Source organism: Polypterus senegalus, chromosome 2 (assembly GCF_016835505.1).
Source record: "Polypterus senegalus isolate Bchr_013 chromosome 2, ASM1683550v1, whole genome shotgun sequence".
NCBI classification, from domain to species: Eukaryota; Metazoa; Chordata; class Cladistia; order Polypteriformes; family Polypteridae; genus Polypterus; species Polypterus senegalus.
Window position 1 is genome coordinate 100,384,054 of NC_053155.1, and position 25,614 is coordinate 100,409,667.

Sequence of the window (25,614 nt, forward strand, 5' to 3'; positions counted from 1 at the left end):
CAAACACATGTTTGTAAGCAACATTCTGACATCCTCTGATGAAGAAAATTCCACTGTAATTATGTCATTAGAATGGTCAGTGGTGTCAAATGCTGCACTTAAGTCTATTTTACTACACAGACTGGAAAAAGACATTGGGCTTACAGGCACAGTCCTTTCCTAGTTTAGTTTTTATTTATCAAATCCATTCCAGTATGTACAGAAATGTGCTGACTGTGCGCTTTCATTATGCACAGAACTGGAATATGGTGTCCCGCAAGGCTTAATATTAGGACTTTTACTGTTTTCACTTTACATGCTTCCAGTGGGATCTATCATTAGAAAACCTAATGTTGATTTTTACTTGTATACAGAGGACACCCAGTTATACATCTCTTTAAGAACAAATTAAGTTTCTCCAATGTTGTCCTTAATTAGATGTATTAGTGAGTTAAAGGAGTGGATGGATGAGCAGTACTTGTCTTTGAATACAGATAAAACAGGGATGTTAATTACTGGAGGGAATGATGCAGATTACAATAATATTTTGTCAATATTTAACTTATTTGGAATCAGCATTAGTTTTACTGAATCAGCCCGCAATCTAGGTGTTATCTTTGACTCTAGCATGTCATTTAAAGTGCACATTACAAAACTGCAAAACAGGTTTTTTCCATCTTAGAAATGTTGCCGTTTTCAATTAAGGTGTTTTCTAAATATGCGGGGTACTAAAAAATGAATCCATGCATTTATTTGTAGTAGGACTGACTATTGCAATGTAGTGTTCACTGGATGTTCAAATTAGAAGGGTCCGTTCATCAGATTGGCCGGCCCAGCACTGACTCAACTGTGGAATGGCTAGCAGTGGGGAGGCAGCTTGTTGGCTAAGGTCTCCATGACTCTGGAAAAATTGGTTTCCTCATATGTGATAGTTCTGTACTTGGTGAATGGTAAAATGTATTCTTGCATTTTGGTTGGTAGCTTGTATAGGGTGGTCCAGATCTAATTATGCAATTTTCATTACACAATACCTTAAGTTTATTACATAGAAAATCACCCGAAAAATCCCGGACCATTGAGAAGTGTGCGAACTGACGACATGAAGAATCGTCTTTGTACCGAACTGGAATCGTCCCCGCATAAATCAAATTCATCCCGACGATCTGGATCTGCATAATTAGATCTGGACCACCCTGTACTATTACTATTGCACTACTGTATTGTATTCCTGAGGAGACAATAACAGATTGGCTATCTAGCTCTGTGAAGAGGATTACTTCTGTTCTGGGTATTGTATTTACTGATTTTTTGACACCCATTGCACATCCAACCTACCTGAAAAGGAGTCTCTCTCTCTCTCTGAATTGCCTTTTCCAAGATTTCTTCCTTTTTTCACCCTACAAGAGTTTGTTTTTTCTTATCTTCTTAGGGAGTTAAGGCTGGGGGCTGTCAAAAACAGGGCCTGTTAAAGCCCATTGTAGCACTCCTTGTGATTTTTGGTTCTACAAGAAATAAATTGTTGTAAACAAATAACCAACAGTTGCTATTAGTGGACTTCAACATCACAAAGTTATAGGAAAAAGTGTAACATGAATGGAGCCCTGTATTTGTTGAACATTTTTCTTGAGAGTAGGCAATTACCACAGGAGTTTCAGACGGGTCAGGACCAGACACAGATATTGTATAGGCTAAGCAGAGGCAAGAAAAGGACACAAATAAGGAAACTTTTTTTGGAAAGATTTTAATAGTTATTGAATGTTCTACATCTTACAGTAAATATCATACAATTACAAACTTGGCTTAATTCTGTCACTGAGATCACTAACTGATCTTTGAAAACAAACAAAATAATAGTAATAAAAACAGATTTACACTTCATATTCACAAGTCTGGACTGTGGGGCGTTCTGCTTCATAAGACTCAAATAAGAGGTGTGGTCTTAAAAATACTCAGGAAATATGTTTGGAAGACACTGACTTTCCACTTTCTGCTTCACAATTAGTGTTATAATAAAATACAAAAAAGAATAAAAAATAACTTGCAAGCTGCAAATAAAAGCATAACAAAAATACAATTTGTTATGAACTATTTGTTTTAATTTTTGCAACTTTGTTTTCCCTGTGAGGAAAATAAAAATCCGAAAAGTCCAAAAAAAAACATACAAGAAAATGATTTCTTACTAATTCAGTTATTTGGATGAAGCCAGGTCTAGCTGATGTCTCGTGTTTTTCCAATAGAAAACTGTACAATTGACACAACTGGCAGCATACAATGTCCATCAAGGAATTAAAGAGAGCAAGTTCTGGTGCAATACAAGAGAAGAAGATGAGCAAAATAACCAATCTTAGCAACTCTGAAAACTGCAACTACACCAGCTAAAATTAAAATGTCTAAAGTTGATGCAGCTTCATACCTGGCTTTGAACAGAACTGTGCATTTAGTTAAATTACTTCATCTGAAAAACTCTTAAAACACAGAGACAACCAAAGCCCCTACCCACCAGCATGCTATCTGAGATATTAAGAAGATGATCAAGTCTAACAGATTTGCCTGCATTTTAGTAATTACCCAACAACTAGGGCAAGTACAAATCAGTTATAACAACAGCACTGTTTACAATGACCACAAGTAAGCCAGGGTTTGAGGTGGCACTGCAAAATTATCAAAATAGTAAAAGAAGCACTTAATTTTTTTCCCCCATTCTATCTTATGATATTGAAATCTGAAATATGAAGAAGGGCACAAAGGTGTCCTGCTAAAAATGAGAAAATCCTGCACAGGGAAGGTCTAAGACATAAATAGTGCAACTGGCACATTGAACCTCATAGCAGGATTAAAATTTCATTTATCTGCTGCAGCTGTCAGCTGTATTAGTTTATTTTATTTATAAGTGCTAATCAAGGAGGACTTGAACAAGATTGAAGCAGCTGGTGAACACTTATCATAAACTGTATATAAAGTGAACCACAATAAACAGACATAAATACACATTTTTGAAACAAAAAAGTTATGATTTGTGAATTGTGGACAGGTTATCTTTTGGCTTATTTTACATTTGATAAAATGTAAACTCCTACTGTTCAGCTTAACTCACTCAGAAGACAAAAATATTTCAAAAGTCTATAATGTATATATTAAAAAAAAAAGTTTACATAAGCAAATGGGCACCACAGCAAAAAAAAAAAAAAAAAATATATATATATATATATATATATATATATATATATATATATATATATATATATATATGAGAAATATGATATACTTGAGAAGTCAGCTGATGTTTGAGTTCAATAGCAGAATTATCTATGCATGTCTGCATTCAGTGAGTGAGTCTTATTGCTAAATTGATTACACAGACAAATTCTGCGCTCTGAAGCATGTATTTTTTTTTGTTTTACAACCACGTTAGGAAATCTAGTGCCATTTGTAGTTGCACCTATCCATTTCCCTGCTGCTAAGTTGAACCTTCTGTAAACCTAGCCCAAGTATGGTCCAATGATCTTTACAGTAACAGTGGTTAACTAAACAATGGACTTTGGTCCTTGCAGAATTCCCACACCTTGCCTTACAGACTGACAACTGGCAGAGTTATTATGTGTGCCAATGTGTGAACTATTTCTGCACTTGGTGACAAAGTTACAAAATTCTTATAAGAGAAAAAGCCCACAGACTTGTGTTCTGAAATGCTCCCTGAAGTTCAAAGAAGCATCCAACTTCAGTTCAACCATATAAGTTCCTCTATTAAGGAATAATAAACATCAATCATCAAAACTTAAATAACACTTATGGTAAAAAGCGCTTAAATTACATATCAGAACTGAAAACTTTTTTTTTTTTTTTTAAACCTAGGTTGATTTATTTTTTTAAATATCAGAGGCAATACCAATACACATGGTTTAATGTCAAAGTTAATCATCATTGTTGTTTTGTTCTCCTAAATTTGTACTCCTTAAGTACAATGAATTGGGCCAGTACAACTATTAATATGCATTGTTCAAGTCTTGCATTACAGTACAGTTTTAGCAAAGATATACAAAAAATTGTTAATATTTTCAGCATAATTAATTATACAGTATTTCTGTAGGGAGAAATAATTTAACTGTATAATTGAATTATTTCCCCAACTACACTATTTAATTAACATAATCCTAAATGGAGTACAATACAAGGGAAAAAAACAGCCACATTTTTCAGTGAGATAGTAAGTGACAAGTATATTTGACTTGGAGGAAATTCTCTCGTGGCCAGATATTTGCTGAAGGACTAAATATAAAAGAGTACAAGAATAAGAAAATGTGAGTGTCCATTTTTAAATCATAAGCCAATTCAATAGAGTTACATGTCACAGAGCAGAAAAAAGTGGAGAGTCTTAAAGAAATGAATTCATGTATAATCTAAGACAGACAGTCATAAATACAGTTAACTGTATTGAAAGAAAGGAAATACAGAAACTTTTTGATTTTTAAAAAATGTGTGGTAGTACTTCTGGTATTCTTGCAACCATTCGCCAATTCCTAGTCTCAGAAATAAATGTCATCTCACAAATAAATGTCTTGACCTCTTCTTTTGAAATAATAGGAAACATTAATATTATCTTATGTGATTTCACAGCCTCTTTTTCACCTTTAATTAGGATATCGGTATATTTTGGCATGATTTCACCTTACAAAACAATTCAGTTCCGCAAAGTTATTTCATGCGTCAATTTGACTATTTGTTCGGATAACAAAACATCATCTGTATTATTTCTATGTCACAAATTTGAAATACAATTGGAACATCAAAACATGCAATTTTGGCAATTAAGGATTGTGGAATACGCAAAAACAAAAGAGATGTAAGCCTATAGATGTGAATTACATGCTTTCCATTCGCTGGATGGACTATTTCAACATCTAGCATCTATGGCAGATTAGATGGGTACAAAAGTAAAGAGAAAACAGCTGGTTAAATACTTAAAAAATAAATGTACTTTTTTGCCAACTTTCACAAAATTAGAAAGCAGTTGTGTGCAAAGCAAAAAGCAACCACTCTTCTTTAGATGCTCTTAAATTACTATTTAAAATTTTGTGAGAAGTCTAAAATGTTTTGATGACTGAAAAACGAACAAAGAATCACAAAAGCATTTCCCCGAAAGCAAATATTACTTTTGAATATAGAGCTTTGGCAACATCTCTTTGCTTGGAAATGTTTATAATCTCACCAAAATCCATGGCTGTAATTCACCCTCCTCCAGTCATAATATTTGCAGCTTAGAAGTTGCTTTAAGAAGTGTAGGATAACTAGGAGAGTTTGCATCCTTAAATGTTGCTGTCTTATGCAACCCATAATCTGCATTGACAGGATTCTGCTTTATGCATATATAACACATCCATATATATAGTACACATGCTATTATAAGTGTGAATATGTATTTAATTTTCCGTAAATTTGGGTAATACTTTGCTAAACATTTTTTCTGCTATAATTCTGAAAGGCTTGATAGTGAGAAACTTAATGCAAACAGAACAAAAATGGTAGTGTTATATATGTAGTTAATAGTATTCCTCCTACATAGACCAAGGGGTACCATAGATACTGCCTTTTCTATACAAGCTCTCCACAAGAGCTGTTGTACAATTAAAGTACCTGTTAATAAGCATAGTTTATTACTTATAAATGTTCTGTGCAACATGTCTAAACATCATTTTATTACAATAATTCTGATATGTGGTCACTTTATTCATTAAATAGAAATGTCGAGATGAGAAATGGTGTGCAAAGACCCAGGTGGAACATAGTTTGCAATTCTGTGCTGCATCTCACAGTTCACCCTTACTGCTTAAAATATTATAAAAAAAAAATAGTAATAATAATTAAATATATCCAACTAACAGTATGACAATTGGAAACAGGCATGTCAGTGATTGGAAGAGAGCCCTGTGGTTTTTAAAGACCGTCTGTACTAGTAATTTAGGCTCAAGTTACCTGCTTATCTATCTAAACTAGCAACATTGCAGTTTTCTTCTATTAACTCCTACTTATCCAGAAATGCTTTCTATAATGCCCTCCCCCATCTGTATGGAAATTGTTCCATAATTACATTTGTAAAAATTATAGATCATATTAAAGAAATTAACATTTTAGATTATACTGTGCCTCCTCTTTCAAAACCATTGTGTGTTTGTGGATGTTAGACTGTTGATACAACACCACATAGAGAAAATAATTTAGAATTTATCATCAGTAGAGGAAGTTCAAGCAGTAAAAAAAGTTATTATGCACATATATAGTTTGAATTACTTAAGCGCTCAGACCTTCAGTGGTTCAAAAAGAGTTCTAAAGGCTGGTCAACATTACCAAATAAATGTTATGCCGTTACTGATTGTCAAAAGATGCCTGACATAGAGGTGACGGCTTAGCTTGAAGAAACCCACCTCACCTACCTGTCTGCAAAAGATAAAGTTCTACACATTTCTTTCTCTGTATTTCCATTGAAAAGGTAAAGTTTCAGTTTACACGGAGGTGACAGTCACAATATACAATAAAATCTTGCCAACCCCAGTTCAGAAAGAACCCTATTTCTTTATACTAGAGTAATACTTGCCCATTAATGGGTTCATTCTGATGGTACAGACCTCAATAATTCAAAATTTTGACTCTTATATACCATACTATAAAGTATTATTACTCGTATATTTTTATTAAAATATCGCTCTGTCCCAAAGCATACTGTTTATCTCTACATCTAAATCCCTTTAAATCCTTAATTTTTTTTCCTGAACAGGTATTTAACAATGCTACTGTCCTGAGTTTGACTGTGACAGCTGCATTCTCCCCTAAATCTGAGTTAGTTCAGCATGGTCACTTGACTTGTCTGTTTTCAATTAAATATAATTTATGAGTAGGTTAGTGTAGGTCTATTACCATACACAAAGATACTCACTATAATTTATATCAAGACAAAAAAATATGAATTGCTAGGTAGCAGGGTTTAAAATCTTGGCACATTACCAACATAATTTAAAATAGGATGAAATCAAGGCTAATGTCTTCAAAACAAAATGCTACTACATTCATAATATAGTAGGGCATATTTGCCAATTACAGCAATATGAACAACTCTATCTAAAAACTGTTACTATCTGGAAGACACCCTTTTTCTGTTACTGGAAGAATAATAAAATTTTAAAAACAAAGCTGATGAAAAGAAAAAAAAAACTTTCATAGAGACTGTGATGTGTTTTTGGTCAAGAAACATATAGAATATTCCTATGATAAACTATTAACTAGCTTATCACCCATTCCCCCCACCCCAACAATTTCCTTTCCTACTTTTGGCAGCGCAAGAAAACAATGTCTATGTTTCCACCACTGAACTGGCCTTGTGTTGAAACCATGGTACTGACATAAAAAAAATTATATTACTATCATTGGTCTGTGTCAGTCTGGAGTTGTGGAGCAAAAAAAAAAAAAAAAGATGCAAATATTCTGGAATAAAGCAGCTTTTACAAAAAAAAAAATACTAAAGAATGTATAAAGTGACCTTTGCTCTTATTTGTTCTTGCAAAAGTTGGCGCTGTGATGTGAACACTCCAGCACCAATGTAAGACTTGAGTAGTTGCATACAATGTTTGACTCCAGATCTGTAAAATACAAAATTGAGAGAGGGAAAGAGGGTTCAGATAAAGTAGGGGAAAAACAAAGCCATAAATATAAGAACCTGTTAATGAACTGAAAATATGTAAACAAACAGCAGTTAATCTTTTAAAGGTTTTCCCTGTTAGGAGCGCATATAATCACTCTCACAGAAAAAAAGATAATTAATAAATAAGTTAATGTAGAAAATGATTTAATTATTATGCTAAAACACAAAGATACAGTATATGCTTACATCAATTTTATTAACCCCAGATAAGCAGTATAAGCACTTTATAAAAGACACAATACAGAAAAAGAATGCATCCCTCTTAAAATTTAAAACTTGAATAGTTGAGGATATGTATTTATGTAGGTTAGTTTTTTTACCTAAAGTTACTAATATGTACTTTTACTTCAGTAATTTCCATGTTAGTTACTTTTACTTAAGAAAATGTTTGTGTAAATACTTCCGCTTGAGTAGATTTTTAGCACTCTTTCCATCACTGCATTTAGGCTTAAGTCAGCTCATTGAGTGCACATCTAAAGCTGTTTTTAGTTGCACCTTTTGGGCCGGTCAGTACTTTTTACAGCTTTTTTCCCTTTTATAGGTTTTTTGTTTGCTTCTTTCTAACTACACAGTGGCAAAGGCATGCTGTGAAAGAATGGCATTTGTGTGTGCAGGGAAAGCAGCAGTAGGTTAGGGATAGAAATGGCAGGTGTAGCACAAATCAGCAGTAGGTTAGTAGGTAAATACAGTAATTACATTGATTTGCATCTGTTAATAGTTAAGTATGTGACTGGATTTCCTAGTAAGGAAATAAGTAAAGAATACTGGTTAACTCAGGTACATTGTATGCAAGCCAATCTGAACTGGTGTTGCAAAGAAAGAAAGAAAGAAAGTCTAGTAAGAGATAAAAACACATTTCACATGCAGCTTAAAGTGAACCAACAGCAGTGAGAAAAAAGTGTTCAGTAGTGAGAGCTTCTTAAACAGTAAATACTGGGGGCTGAGAGAGAAAGTACTAAAGGATTAGATCAGTATTTTACAAGTCAAAACTATTTCTTCATAATCAAGGTATATATTAGTTTGCCACATGAAATTGTGTTCAAAAGTGAAGCATATTTTGTAAGTTAAAGAAAACAACTTTTCCAATCAATGGAGCTAACAGGTACTGGAGTCCCAATGTGAAGAAAAGCCTTAAAACTTTTAAGTAGCAAAGATTTTGATTTATGAAAACGTGCCTTCCACGTTTCCAAGGCATGCTTGTGACAACAAAAGTAAACTAGAAAAAAATAAGTTTTATCCCATATCTTTGGTATTGTTGTTCCAGAGATAAGGATACAATCCTTCCTTACTTTTCTGCTTTTGAGTTGCATTATGAGCATTATGGGTTACTCAGAAAATGAAAAGGGCAGACTAAGCAATAGAACAGATTGAAGCAGTTATCAATTTTTTTTTTTAATGCATGACGAGTCACACTTGCTGAGGACATGGTAATAAAAGAACTAAGCCCAACATTTTTGAGTGAAAACTCACTGACACTCACTAATGCATCCAATCCATAAATACATGGGGAGAATGTACAAACTGCATGTAGAACCTTCCACTGTGAGGCAGAAATAATAGCTCTGTGCAACCACTCTGCCTTCAGTTAACCTCCTTAGTATCAGACCTGAGCTTTATTCGGGCTCCAAAACCTTGCTTAAAGCATTAGTCCCAAGTGCCACTCGGCAACTGTACAGATGCATCTTGCATAAGTGTAAGAACAGAGAACCACTCGGGCTGTAAAAGTGGTGTCAGTGCTGTATTTTTGTGTTTTAGCAGTACTGTTCTTTGGAGAAATTATGTCTGAGCACAGATTTTCAATAATTATGAAATACCTGCACTTTACTAACAATGAAGACTTTGGTGAAAATACCCATCTAGCACCCAAACTGAAGAAAATATGGGAGACATGCCAGGCCACTGTAGCAAAATTTTGGAGTGTTTACATTCTGGACCATGATGTCAGCATCAATGAAAGTCCTATGGCTTATAAGGGCAGACTGTTATGGATACAGTACATCGTGTCAAAAAAGAGCAAAACTTGCGCATAAAATTTTATGAGCTTTGAGAATCTGAAACGGGATACTTCTGGAATTCAGTCCTGCACACAGAGAAAGGGACCATGTTTGTTCCAAAATACAATCAGTAAAACATTATTAAGTCATCAGTGCTGACTTTGATAGATGCAATGCTGGATTAAAGTTATGTAGCCATGGACAATTTTTATACTTTGCCAAATTTATTTCACATCTTGCTGCAAAGAAAGATAGACACATATGGAACAGTGAGTTCCAACTGTCATTGCATGCCTGAAGACTTTGGCAGAACTAAACTACAGTGAGATGCGCTAGTATGCTTGGCACAAGGGTAAAGTGCTTATGCTGAAATAGAAAGAACAATGCTTGTCTTCTTAGCACTGTACATAATGCAGCAGCTATGGTCACTATAGAGGCAAAAGGCAACAAGCAGGTTACAAAGCCTTGTGCTGTGGTCTACAATAGCACGATGGGCGGCATAAAATCACGTGGATCAAGAATGGACTTTCCACCCTGTTATGTGGAGGGAACAAAAGAAATACTACAAACAGATATTTTGTTCTCTGGTGGAACAGTGCGTTTGGAATGCATTTATCTTGTCAAAAAGATAGCAAAACTATATCTCATGCAAACTTTACATGCCAACTTGTAGAACAAATCATTGTCACACATCCACCATCCACATTACCGCTAAAGAGACACGGTAAACCCTGCACATTGTGGATCAACCCAGAGCGCCTTATCGGTAGACTCCAACTCATACTCATCCAACAGTGTGCTGTTTAAACACTGATAAATCTGGAAAGAACACCCAAAAAGAAACACGCCATTATTGTCCCGATTGTTACGTTGGATTGTGTCTTCCACCATGCTTGAAGATTTACCACACAAAGGACTAATTTTGAGATTATATACTGTTTTGGCATCATTAGTAGTATTATACATCCATCCATTATCCAACCCGCTATATCCTATCTACAGGGTCACGGGGGTCTGCTGAAGCCAATCCCAGCATAGGGCGCAAGGCAGGAAACAAACCCTGGGCAGGGCGTCAGCCCACCGCAAGGCGCGCATACACACCACACACTAAGCACACACTAGGGACAATTTAGAATCGCCAGTGCATCCAATCTGCATGTCTTTGGACTGTGGGAGGAAACCGGAGTACCCGGGGAGAACATGCAAACTCCACACAGGGAGGACCCGGGAAGCGAACCCGGGTCTCCTAACTGCGAGGCAGCAGCGCTACCCCCTGCGACACCGTGCCGCCAGTAGTATTATTATTACTGCTATAATAATAAAAGTATAATTATTCAGGCCAGAAAATGCAGCACTTTTAAAATGTTTCTTTGTAATAAAATGTAATGCTAAGGAGGTTAACCATCTAAAAAAAATTACTAAACTTCAACCTAAAGAAACTTAGGTGAATTCAGGATATTGCTAAACTGGCCTGTGTGTGTGTGTGTATATTTGTCCTGCAAAGGACTGATGCCCAGTCCAGGTGTTGTTTTTGCCTTGTGTCTGAAGCTGTCATTTCATTTATTGAACACATATTTGCGTCATAACTTCTGAAACTCCAGAAGCTCTATTGTATTAAGTTGGGGCATCTATAATATGAATCTCCAAAGATGATCTTGAAACTCCAAATAGTCAATATTTTAAATTGCATGAACAGTAATGCAAACACAAAATTTGGTGAAAACAGTCAGCCTATTGTGGTTGATTTGCAAATTTTTGTGTTGGTTTCCCATCACACTAAACTAAAAGTTCTAATTTTCATTGAACCACTGACCTGGAACATATTTTCTGTAGCTAGACAAACAAATCGACAAATTCAGTGAACTCAGCAGAACTGAATTTTGGATTTTGCTTAATGTGTGGCTCAAATATTGGTGTAGAAGGGCATAGGTTTATTGGATGCTGGGTCTATTTCCAGAACAGATGTAACCTGTTCTGCAGTGATGGGTTACATCTGAACAGAGGTACCAATGTATTGGGGAAGACACATTAGTAGGTTAGATAGAATGTGTTTAAACTAAGTAAAAAAAGAAAGAAGTTCATTATAGGCCAGGTTTAGAACGCAACATACAGGGAAAAACTGTAATTGAAATATAAAAGATAAATTTGACAGTTCTAGAACACTGTTAAAAACCCTAAGTAAACTAAGCACTATATTAAAAACTACATCTTAATGTTATAATTAATAAGAACAAAATAAGTGAGTTGGATTTATTTGTAGCTATACATAACAAATTGACCTACTGTATGCAAACATTAAAGACGCATACAGCGCCACCTGTGCTTCGGAAAGCAGATCATAACCTCTTTCTGCTTCAGCCTCACTACAAACCAAGAGTGAAGGCGCTACCTACAACCACACGATCATTCAGGAAGTGGTCCCCTGAGGCAGAGCAGGCTCTGAGAGACTGCTTTGGAACTACTGACTGGGATATACTGCAGGGGTCACATAGTGAGAATATTGAAGAGGCTGTTGACTGCACAACTGATTACATCAACTTCTGTATGGACATTGTAGTTCCAGTAAGAACAGTACGCTGCTATGCTAACAACAAACCATGGATTACAAGTGACATCAAGGGCCTTTTGAACCAGAAGAAAATGGCTTTTAAAGGCGGTGATCAGCAGGAGTTCAAGCATGTGCAGAAGGAACTCAGAGTCCAGTTCAGGGCGGCGAAGGAGCAGTACAGGAGAAAGCTGGAGCAGAAGTTGCAGAATAACAGCATGAAGGAAGTGTGGGATGGGATGAAGATTATCACTGGCTGAGCTCAAGGGGTGCCACCATCGAGAGAGACGTGGAGAGAGCAAACCAAATGAACAAATTCTTTAACAGGTTTGACCACCCTAACCCACTCTCAACTTTGAGTACTGCATCCTCCAACCATCCTTCTACTGATACCAGCATAGGAGAGACATCCCCACCCACAATCACAGCAGTGCAGGTGAGCAGAGAGCTGAGGAGACTTCACGCCAGCAAAGCAGTGGGTCCAGATGGAGTATCGCCACGACTGCTGAAGGCCTGTGCGTTGGAATTTGGGAGTGCTCTACAGCGCATCTTCAACCTGAGCCTGGAACAGGGGAGAGTCCCGAGGCTTTGGAAAACATCTTGTATCACCCCAGTCCCAAAGGTATCACGTCCTAGTGAGCTGAATGACTTCCGGCCTGTTGCTCTGATGTCACATGTGATGAAGACCATGGAGCGGCTGCTGCTTCACCACCTGAGGCCACAGGTCCGCCACGCCCTCGACCCTCTGCAGTTCGCATACCAGGAAAAGGTGGGAGTGGAGGATGCCATCATCTATATGCTACACCGATCCCTCTCCCACCTGGACAGAGGCCGTGGTGCTGTACGAATTATGTTTTTGGACTTCTCTAGCGCCTTCAACACCATCCAACCTCTGCTCCTTAGGGACAAGCTGACAGAGATGGGAGTAGACTCACACCTGGTGGCTTGGATCGTGGACTATCGAACAGAAAGACCTCAGTATGCAAGTCTTAGGAACTGCAGGTCTGACATTGTGGTCAGCAACACAGGAGCGCCACAGGGGACTGTACTTTCTCTGGTCCTTTTCAGCCTATATACATCAGACTTCCAATACAATTCGGAGTCCTGCCATGTGCAAAAGTTCGCTGATGACACTGCTGTTGTGGGCTGCATCAGGAGTGGGCAGGAGGAGGAGTACAGGAACCTAATCAAGAAGTTTGTTAAATGGTGCGACTCAAACCACTTACATCTGAACACCAGCAAGACCAAGGAACTGGTGGTGTATTTTAGGAGGCCCAGGCCCCTCATGGACCCCATGATCATCAGAGGAGACTGTGTGCAGAGGGTATAGACCTATAAATACCTGGGAGTGCAGCTGGATGACAGATTGGACTGGTCTGCCAATACTGATGCTCTGTGTAAGAAAGGTCAGAGCCGACTATACCTCCTTAGAAGGTTGGCATCCTTCAACATCTGCAATACGATGCTGCAGATATTCTATCAGACAGTTGTAGCGAGTGCCCTCTTCTATGCGGTGGTGTACTGGGGAGGCAGCATAAAGAAGAAGGACATCTCACGCCTGGACAAACTTGTTAGGAAAGCAGGCTCTATTGTAGGAATAAAGCTGGACAGTTTAACATCTGTAGCAGAGCGACGGGCACTAAGCAAACTCCTGTCAATCATGGAGAATTCATTGCATCCACTGAACAGTGTCATCTCCAGGCAGAGGAGCAGCTTCAGCGACAGACTGCTGGCACTGTCCTGCTCCACTGACAGACTGAGGAGATGGTTCCTCCCCAACACTATGCGACTCTTCAATTCCACCCGGGGGAGTTATTGTCTGCTTTTACATGCATTTTTATTACTCTTTAATTTAATATTGTTTTTTGTATCAGTATACTGCTGCTGGATTATGTGAATTTCCCCTTGGGATTAATAAAGTATCTATCTATCTATCAATCAATCAAAGACATAATTGGAATAATAGAAACCTAACAAAATAACAGAGAAGGGTACAAGTATAACATAGATGTGTACACATTACTTAGGAAAGACAGGCTAAACTAAAAAGGGTGTGATGGAGTTGCCATATATGCAAAACAGGATTTGAATGGAACCCTTTAATTCTAAAGTCTTACCTGACCTTCCTATGATTGAGGATTACCAATGGCTTGCACCTTGTGGTAAACTCACTGTATTTACTTTCGTGAAATGTTCTCTTGATTGTAGACTTTGACCATGATAGGCCTACCTCCTAGAGACTGCTCTTGGTTTTGCTTAATGTGAGCTGATTTTTCTTTACCCAGGAAAGAATTCTACCATAATCCTGCACAGCTACCTTCCATAGTTGCCTGGGTCTTTTGGTGGTGTTGTAGTATTTATCAGATGGTTGATTTGCGGACTACTGGCGTTTCTGCTATATCTCGGATGGTTTTGTCTTTTCTCTGCCTAATGATGGCCTGTTTTTACTTGCATGAACATCTCTTTGGACGTCATATGGAGAGTTAACAATGACAGTTTCCAAATTCAAATTCCACAATTGGAAACAACTCCACACCTTCTACCTGCTTAATAGTTAATGAAATAATGAGGAACCTGCTCACACATGGCTATGGAACAGCTTATCAGTAAATTGACCAAATACTTTTAAGCCCCTGAAAATGTGAGGGACCATGTATAAAAATGGCTGTCAGTCCTAAATGGCTCATACGATATTTCTGTTAAACTCTTTGAATTAATGTTGAAAGCTTACACTTAATCATGTAATTACAGTAAAACGTTGATTACCCGTATGGGTTTGAAATGGAGACCGTGACGGATAAGAGAAAAGATGGATAACAGAACAGCTACTCTAAAAATGATACACATTAGACTAGTTTAGCGAATAGCCATATTTATTTATAAAACAAAACTATATGAACTAATATAGTATTAACAAAATTAATTCATATAATATTGTAACAACCAGCGTAATAAGCAAATACAAGTCTGAGGTACTGGAGTTTTTCATGATTTACCTGGAGTATTTGTTCCATAACAAACTGTGCCCTGTCTTATACTCTGTCATGTAGGTTATATAGCACATCTTACACACTATACAAGAAAGCTTTCCCTACCAAACAGTTTACCTTTTGCCACTCCTGTTCTGTCTTTTTCTGTACTGCTAACACTACTGCTTATTGTGACCTATCTTCTGACCCATAATCAAAACTTCCTTCTGCTGCACCTTACTTTTTCTCTTAACTTCTCCTGTCACTCGTCTCCTAAGAGGCATCTCCGTCCCTTACAGAACAGAAGCTCTTCACCCAGTCACATCACTTACAGCATTCATTCCACCCTTTCTGTTCTCCCACAGACCATCACCAGCTGCCTGTACATCACAATATATTAACAAAAAAACTGAATTTAAAAAGAAAATACAGAACAACATTAACATTAATACAGAATAACATTACCATCAGTGGTTTCCATTTCCGACACGTTTTTCAACTATCATTCACTGTTGTTCTTCCTATTCCGTAAACTAAAGCAATATTTGAAGCATTTTCACTTGTTTAATAAATTAAATTTTTTGTGACAATTCCAACACCACACACATACGTTTATCGGCCATAACAATGTATCAGGTCAGGTTGGGAAGCATGCACTGGTACAGTGTGTTGGCATACCCACCATACGACAAAACAGTTTGGGATCCTGGCTGGCAACCCCCAGGCAAACACGTGGTCCAGTCCCACCTTCCGGAAATTACAATCTATCTGCCGCAGCCAAGTGTTACATGGGCGTCCCCTTGGCCTGGTCCAGCCAATAGGGTCTTCAACAATGAGGATCCTGTGAGCTGGATCATCCTCGGGAGAATCGTGCCACATGGCCATAGTGCTGTAACTGACACTCCCTCACAATGCAGCTAATGTGCCTCATTCGGGACTTGGACAGCAACCACTCATTCAACACAAAGTCAAACCTGCGGTACCCAAGGATTTTCCGAAGAGACATGGTACCAAAGGAGTCCAGTCTTTGTCTCAGGTCACTGGATAACGTCCATGTCTGGCATCCATATAGCAAGACAAGAAGCATCAGAACTCTAAAGACTTAAACCTTCGTCCTTTTGCATAGATATTGGGAGCACCAGACACCCCTTTTCCAGTGACCTCATGACCCCCGATGCTCTCCCAATCAGTCTACTGACTTCATAGGAACAGTCACCAGAGACATGAATGCCATTGCCAAGGTAAATAAACGTCTCGATAAGGTCGACTCACTATCTGCAGACAGATATGCTGCTGATGGCTGTGCCTAAGAGGTCATTAAAGGCCTGGATCATGATTTTTATCTAGTACAATTGCAAGCCCAGACACTCAAGACTCCTCAGTCAGTTTCTCGAGAGCCCCACTCAGAGCCTCCATTGACTCAGCAAAGATCACAGAATTGTCGCAAAGTCAAGATCAGTGAAACTTTCTTCGCCAACAGATGCCCCACAGCTGCTGGATCCCATGAACTTGCCCAATACCCAAGTCCATGCAAGCACTGAACAGAGTAGGAGCAAGAACACACACATAACTAACACCAAAATCAACTGAGAAAAACACAGAGGTTCTGCCTCCACTCTGCACAGCACTCATGGTACTAGAGTAGAGGCCGACCATCATATCCAACAACCTTAAGGGGATTCCACGAAGTCTCAGGATGTCCCAGAGGGCAGCTCGATCAACAAAGGCTGCAAAGAAACTGCTGATATTCGCGACTGTGAACGAAAAGAACCCTCAGTGCCATGATGCGTTCTATAGTTGACTTCTTAGGTGTAAAACCAGACTCCTCTGGTCGCTGGTAGTTGAGCAAGTGATCACGGATTCTACCAAGGACGACCCTAGCAAGGACCTGACCCGATACTGAGAAAAGTGTTAACCCCCTGAAGTTGCCACACTCCAGGCGATCACCTTTCCCTTTCTAGATAGGGATGACAATTTCCGTTTTCCAGTCAGCTGGAATGACATCAGTCTGCCTAATGGAGACAAAATTGCTTGCAATGCCAGGAGGACAGCTTTATCACCAGCTTGGAGAAGTTCACCCCAGATCCCTGCAGCTTTCTCTACCCTCAGCTGGTTCACCACCTATGCAATCTCAGTGAGACTGGATCATTTAGAGCTAATTGGAGGATCAGCCTCAAGAACCGTGGACCCGGAGATATCCAGTATCCTAGCTGAAGGGTCAGCTTTAAACAGCTGCTCAAAGTAGCCAGCCCAACAGGTCACAACTGCAGTGTCATCCGTAAGGACAGTTCCATCAGCCACCCTGACTGCGATGTGCGTAATGCTTCAATTCCTCTGTAAGCAGGACATGGTCACTAGACCACAGATGGTGTGTCACACAGATTACTCTAACAAACACCTCCTTATTTGCTCTCAGAGCCCTCACAGCCATCCCTCTCAGTTCCTGGTACAGACCAGAGTTGCCATCAAGCTGTGTGCTGCAACTCCTCTCGATAATATCCAGAGTGCTCTGCAAGATGAAACACCTCATTCTGGGAACACCGGTAACACCAACACAACTCATAGCAACCCTCAGGGTCTTGTCATGGAAGGTCTCACAGATCATATTAGGACTGGCAGTCCACCAAAATATGCACGTTCCTCACAAACTGTGTGCAAAGTCATCAGAAACGGCCCGATCTTGGAGCCCCAGGTCCAGAACCATTTTCCTAGTAGAGCTTTCAGCGTCTGTTCACAAGGATGTGATCGATCTCCTTCACCGCACCACCAGTATTCGAGAACTAAGTCCAAGTGGCTCAGGGTGCTGGAACTACGGAATCCATTCCCAGACATTTTTCATTTCCGGGAATGAAACTGCTGTGATTCCCGGGAAACCGGGAACGGCCAAGCTCACATATATAGGCCTAGCGTGTAAAAATCGATCAAGAAATAACATAGTTATAGTTGAAAATAATTAAGTGTGACGGTTTTTTGGCCCATGGTGTAATGCGTTGCCGATTAATTCAGTCAACAACAGACCAGCAGCAGTCAGTATCCCGGCTCCGACTAAGACTGAGCACAGTGGACTGGGAGGAGTCTGCACTCTGCAGCTCACAAATGTTGAGACGGTGCAGATTTCATTGACCTCCGTCAGACAACAGCTTTGAACAGCAACTTGAAATTGCAATGCTTCAGACTGTTGTATCCACATTATCTGTGCCAAGAAACTTGCCATCACAGAATGAGGACAAGAAACTGGATGCATCAGTAAAAGCTGAAATGGCAGTGTTTCAGAGCAAAGGCAAGTGCGGGCGCTGTTTAGAGCAAGTGTATCAGTATCTGATGACTGTGCCGCCTACTTCAGTGGAGGCAGAGCGTGCTTTCTCAGCGGCTGGTGTACTCTGCACGAAGGTGCGCTCTCACCTGGATGACCGCAGGCTGGACATGTTGTGCTTTCAACTACCACAACTAACTAGATACATGTACTTATATGACAGCATGAACTGCTTGTAGATAAGGCTAGTCTTTTATTGGTATCATCATATTGCAGTAGTTTTATTAAAAACTAGCAAAAAACCTGTGCTTCGCAGCGGAGAAGTAGTGTGTTAAAGAAGTTATGAAAAAGAAAAGGAAACATTTTAAAAATAACATAACATGATTGTCAATGTAATTGTTTTGTCACTGTTATGAGTGTTGCGGTGATTATAACTGACAACCTGTGTGACCGGCACCTGTGTGTGTGTGTATGTATATATATATATATATATATATATATATATATAAAATCTCAAAAAAACTTAGATATAATACATTGAAAGAAAACAGTAAATAGTACTACAGTGAGATGGACATTACAAAAATGCTATCCAAGAGTGTAGTATTATGTAAATAAAGGAATGTTGAGACAGTGTGAATAAAAATATGGGGAATAGGATTGAAAGAAGGAGGAACTATAGTATGAAGTTAAAAAGTGGACTGAAATTTAATCTGTGGTGACAGATATGTCAGAGGGGGGACATTTTTGTACACTGTGTCATTCCATTTCTCTCTTAGGAAAATAAACATGCAAATATTACATTTAAAGCCCAGCAGATGAACAGGCAATAGGCACCCATTGTTGGCAGTGGGGATGAGAAGTTAAAAGGCTGTCTGCAGATTGTAGGTATTTGCTGGATTGCATAGGAGTCACCATTTTGAAGTTTATGGCTGGTTGAGATTTACAAACAATACCACGTGTGATAACAGAACTGCTGCTTCCTTGGAGGATCCTGGATAATCCAGTTACTGATTGTGTCAGGATTGTTTGTGTAAGTATTTGCTGTCTTGCAAAGGAGTCGCCACTTTGAAGTCTGGCCTTGGAGGATGTCTGTATTTACCTGACTTGGAAATATTGGTTTCTAAACAGCAGATCTGTACTCATTAATGGTTGGTAACAATACATTTTGTTAACTTGTGTTTCCATTATTTGTTAAACCCAGGAAATTTAGATGTGCCATTGTTTAATCTGGTTGTTTAGAACTGATAATTGCAGGGACTGAAGGAGATTTAATCTCTGGCCAGGAGAAGGCAGGGGGAACAGTCCACAGAAAACGCTGCCAAGTCACTCGGAAAGAGCACAGGGGCTTGCAGGCTGATAAGGGTACGTGGCTGGCACGACGTGAGGCACAAAGACGGCAATACTTCCAGAGAGAAACACCGGTTGTGGGTCCAGCGAGAGAGGGAAGCCGCATGAAAGGGCAGAGCAAAACTGGCAGACAAGAAATAAGGCGTGCCTAATTCACAGCAATGCAAGGAGCCCAGGGTGGAAAAAAAGGAACAACGAAGAGACGCCGACAGGATTCCACGATTTTGACAAAACTTCTCTTCGGAAACGAGTGTCCGGTGAACAGAGTGCATCCGTGGACAGTTGAACAATTAAGTGTTGTGGTAACACTGAGAACAAACTGGACTTTGCACCACTACAGGTTGTATCATCCAATTCTGTTTTTAATGGACTTTTAGAGGGTGGACTGTGTGCTTTCCTTTCAAAAAAAGAAATTTTATTCATGATACTGTTAGATTTGGTTTATGTTCATTTATCTTTTTAATGTACTTATTATTGTCTGGTGTATAGAAGTTACTGTTACTTTTCCTGAAATTACTGTTGTGTCTTTCATTGTGTGTTTACTCACCGCCCAATTTAAAGAAACCTGTGTGCTATTATTGGTAAATCCCCAGTCTCTTGATAAAACTGGGTGGCGTAGTCGGATATTTAAATGGTATCTAAGTTAGATTACCTGTAAGTATGACCAGACGCCTGTCACAGATATAGTGGTGGGAAAAGCATGTTAAGATGTTGTTGTAAGTGAGCAACGCAGACTCGAGAATACAGCCATATTTAAAATGGCAAGAAAATTGCAAAAATCATTTAATAATAACTGAAAAAGAAGCAGTTTTAGAAGTATGGTTTTAAGTATAGGAGTTTACATCAGGAAAACTAACTATTCATAAAACACTTTGCATTAGTATTTTGAAAAATACTAAATAATACTTGCCTCAAAAAACGGGCTTTAAATTGTTTTGACTTCTTTGTCAATGAATCATTCGGAAATGACCAGAGAACTACTGATATCTGCCTGAAGGAATGACTCTAATAGCCATATTATCAGCAACAACAACAGTACTTCAGAAATGACAATTGTGTGTATTTTAGGGTCAGGCCATGAAAGAGTCACTTCAATAAAGGGCACTGAAGCTCTTACTCCGATTCTGCAAGTACTAAGAGTTTAAGATTGTGAAAATGAGTGAAGGCCACCTTTCCAATGTAAGTGGGCAGACTGGAGTGGAGAACAGTACTAAACAATGAAACATTTGCAGCATACTAGAGCTTTTATGCTGCTTTTCCATGAAAATGATACTACAAACCATACTGCATTCATAATACAATCAAAGCTATGACCATTGCGGACAATAAACCAATTAAATGTAAGACCCAAAATAAAATTTTACATTTTAAACAAGAATAATTATTAAATTAAGTTAGAAGTTATTTTCTCCTAAGTAGAAAAATGTACTGTGTAATGTTTTAGACTGCAGTTTATCATGAATTTTACATTTTATGGAATTTAAAATATTCCTATGTTGTTGCTATTACCTTATGAATTAAAGATTACTGAGGAAAGACTAGTACATCAAAATGTTAAACATTTTTTACACTGATGGGTACATTTTATCATTTATTTATCATTATGTTAAGATTAATCACTGGCATATGTAACTCAAGAAATGTTAAGTATGCAGGAGAACACTATCACAATGTTCCAAATATAAAAAAAAACATAACGCTAAATACATTGCTTTTAAACAGACGGCAAACCAAAAAACTCACATGAATGGCCAGTGATTTTACCAGTGAGGTGGCACATAGCTGTACCCAGGCGCTCCTTGAGGCCGGTATGTTGGCACAGAGACTGGATGTGCTCCTATAGGAGTGTGTTGTGGAGTTGTCAGCAAAGTGCCTAAGACACCAAAAAAAGGAGATAGAAGTCAATTAGCTGAATTCTGAATTACAACTAATATGTTACTGTTTTACAACGAAAAGTTTCCAAAAAAATAAACATGGTTACACCACAGCAATAACCTATTCTCTTTAGCTGATTATGTTTTGGTACATCTGTTCTACTCCCAAGATTTACAAAACTGACCTGCTGACATTGCCATGGTAGTTCCTGCCACCATGCCCATGGCTACTCCATTGGTCCTGGGAGCTGGGACAGGTGCAGGGTAGATGGCAGAGGGAATGCTGTTAGGTTGCACAACTGTGGTGTGATGAATAACATGAGGCTGAGCTGCATACACAGGCTGTGTGTAGTAGGCGCCCTGTGAGGAAATGAGAAAGTGAACAATCAGCATTACTATTCAAATCCCAAGTTTAATCTCTAAAGCCTTTTCAGATATCTCCACTCCGTAAACTAAAACAATAACCCCAACAGCCATATATAATACCAAGAATAACTAGAATGTTATTTAGTTACAAATAACTGCTGAAAGTCACTGGTTTATATGAGCTCCAGCTTTGCAAAAGCTTGACAAACACAAGGAGAGGGAGTGCATCAAAATCAAACAATGTTAGAAAACTCACAGAAGGTATTGTGACAATCTCAAACCCTATGACCAAAAATCAATATGACTTATTAATTTGTAGAAACAAAAAATTAAGGTGAATATTGTTAAAAACTATGACTGCTACATCTATAGCTAGAGAGTAACTCGGTCACAAAGGAACACAGGGCTCTTCTGTCACAGCAAATCACAAGAATAAGCAGGACACCACAGCCAATAAACTGCATTTTCATTTATAAAAACACATCATGCATTCATAACAGATACAGTTAGGTCCATAAATATTTGGACAAAAACAACTTTTTTTTCTAATTTTGGTTCTGTACATTACCACAATGAACTTTAAATGAAACAACTCAGATGCAGTTGAAGTGCAGACTTTCAGCTTTAATTCAGAGGGTTGAACAAAAAGATTGCATAAAAATGTGAGGCAACTAAAGCATTTTTAACACAATCCCTTCATTTCAGGGGCTCAAAAGTAATTGGACAATTGACTCAAAGGCTATTTCATGGGCAGGTGTGGGCAAGTCTGTCGTTATGTCATTATCAATTAAGCAGATAAAAGGCCTGGAGTTGATTTGAGGTGTGGTGCTTGCATGTGGAAGATTTTGCTGTGAACAGACAACATGCGGTCAAAGGAGCTCTCCATGCAGGTGAAAGAAGCCATTCTTAAGCTGCGAAAACAGAAAAAAAACCATCCGAGATATTGCTACAATATTACGAGTGGCAAAATCTACAGTTTGGTACACCCTGAGAAAGAAAGCAAGCAGTGGTGAACTCAGCGACGCAAAAAGACCTGGACATCCACGGAAGACAACAGTGGTGGATGATCGCAGAATCATTTCCATGGTGAAGAGAAACCCCTTCACAACAGCCAACCAAGTGAACAACACTCTCCAAGGGGTAGGCGTATCGATATCCAAGTCTACCATAAAGAGAAGACTGCATGAAAGTAAATACAGAGGGTTAACTGCAAGGTGCAAGCCACTCATAAGCCTCAAGAATAGAAAGGCTAGATTGGACTTTGCTAAAAAACATCTAAAAAGGCCAGCACAGTTCTGGAAAAACATTCTTTGGACGGATGAAACCAAGATCAATCTCTACCAGAATGATGGCAAGAAAAAAGTATGGAGAAGACGTGGAACAGCTCATTATCCAAAGCATACCACATCATCTGTAAAACACAGTGGAGGCAGTGTGATGGCTTGGGCGTGCATGGCTGCCAGTGGCACTGGGACACTAGTGTTTATTGATGATGTGACACAGGACAGAAGCAGCCGAATGAATTCTGAGGTGTTCAGAGACATACTGTCTGCTCAAATCCAGCTAAATGCAGTCAAATTGATTGGACGGCGTTTCATGATACAGATGGACAATGACCCAAAACATACAGCCAAAGCAACCCAGGAGTTTACTGAAGCAAAGAAGTAGAAAATTCTTGAATGGCCAAGTCAGTCACCTGATCTTAACCCAACTGAGCATGCATTTCACTTGTTGAAGACTAAACTTCAGACAGAAAGGCCCACAAACAAACAGCAACTGAAAGCCGCTGCAGTAAAGGAGGAAACCCAGCATCTGGTGATGTCCATGAGTTCAAAACTTCAGGCTGTCATTGCCAGCAAAGGGTTTTCAACCAAGTATTAGAAATGAACATTTTATTTCCAGTTATTTAATTTGTCCAATTACTTTTGAGCCCCTGAAATAAAGGGATTGTGTTAAAAAATGGTTTAGTTGCCTCACATTTTTTTGCAATCTTTTTGTTTAACCCACTGATTTAAAGCTGAAAGTCTGCACTTCATCTGCATCTGAGTTGTTTCATTTAAAATTCATTGTGGTAATGTACAGAACCAAAATTTGAAAAAAGTTGTCTGTCCAAATATTTATGGACTTAACTGTATGTAAACAATTATGACACTAATATGGGCTACTTTTAACATTTTTTGGCTGCTTTATAAATGTACATGTAGCTATTCTAAATATTACTTCTAAATTACTACTATATAAAATGAGGTTTTAAAAGGATCCATAACAGCAGCAGCGGGATCACTGAAAATTTTGACAGACTGGCATAGCAAATCAAGCTCTAATCCTAAAACCTTCTGCACTACGGTGATACTGGTCATGTGGTATTAAAAAATACAGTATATTGCTTTATTATTTATTAAGTTGAAAAAGTTTTAAGACAGCCTCTGGGAGAAGCAGGACTTCACTTCAACCAATACAGTATACCAATATAGTTAACTTTTTTCCATATCCATTCCATCCATATAACTTTGTAACTTTAAAGCAACCTGTGTGTTGTGCTTGCAATACAATTCATAAAAACTATTTTGATGTATTTTAGGTTTATCTGGTCATTCTGATTTGGATAAGGAAGGAGTACATTGGTGTTATATTTATAAATATGTATATATGTTGTACAATATTATATATATATATATATATTTATATTAAATGCTGATTTCAATACAATAACTACTACGGAACTTGCAATCTGTCAAAAAGCCTTTGTAAACCCTGGCAAACAAACTAAAAAAAAAATTCTATATTTATAATTTAGTTTTCATGTCAAAGTTTGCAGAAAAGTTCATAGTTAATGTTTTTAGCATCTTTACAACAAATGTGACATTTTCTCTTAACTTTGAGAATGCACTTTAAACTAAACTGTAACATTGTAGTACAGTAAAACTTGCATGTTGTCTTTTATCGCCCTCTAGCGGTGAAGGCTGAGATAAGGATCTAAGAAGAGCACCCACTGGCAATAAGTGTCCAATATTTGACAGAATCGTAATGACTTGTGTCATTAAAACAGATTTTTATAGTTACCAATTTAAAATAATTTCACTATAATAACTAAAATTGGCACAGAAGTACAAAATTAAAAACATATTAAGTCAGACAACCTATCCACATATCCTATTAACTATTTTCAAACCCATTTAATTAGGGTCTTTTCTGCTGGAGAGTACCTCAGGGCATTAGCAGGAACAGCCCTAGACAGGACACTAGTCCTTTGCAGGGCTCATTCACGCATACACATACACCAGGGGTCTCCAACTTCTGTCCTGGAGAGCCACTGTGGCTGCAGGTTTTTACTCTAACCCTTTTCTTAATTAGTGACCAGATTTTGCTGCTAATTACCTCTTTGCCTTAATTTTAACTGATGCACGACTTAAGACTCAGGCCCCTTAATTATTTGTGTTTACCTTAATTAGCAACCAAACAATATTAAGACACAAAATGAACCAACAACAAGCTGCGTCCAGCACACAATAACTGAATATAAAGAAAGGTGAAGGCCTCAGTAATGTTGATCTGCTCATGTCCACAAAACATTTTGACAGGGCTCTTAAAAAA

The 25,614-nt window shown here is 38.2% G+C and overlaps 1 protein-coding gene across 7 annotated transcripts in view; it reads right to left on the reverse strand.

Annotated features, from left to right (window-relative positions):
* Positions 1-4,299: 4,299 nt before the first annotated feature.
* Positions 4,300-25,614, reverse strand: part of fam168a (family with sequence similarity 168 member A) — a 172,331-nt gene continuing 151,016 nt past the window's right edge. For all 7 annotated transcript variants that reach the window (XM_039744264.1, XM_039744260.1, XM_039744258.1 and 4 more), the window contains 3 exons: positions 21,840-22,014; positions 21,524-21,653; positions 4,300-7,607 (listed from right to left, as the gene is read on the reverse strand). In XM_039744264.1, coding sequence (XP_039600198.1) covers positions 21,541-21,653; positions 21,840-22,014 — 288 coding nt within the window. In that variant the 3' untranslated portion in view covers positions 4,300-7,607; positions 21,524-21,540. The remainder of the gene's footprint in view (positions 7,608-21,523; positions 21,654-21,839; positions 22,015-25,614) is intronic.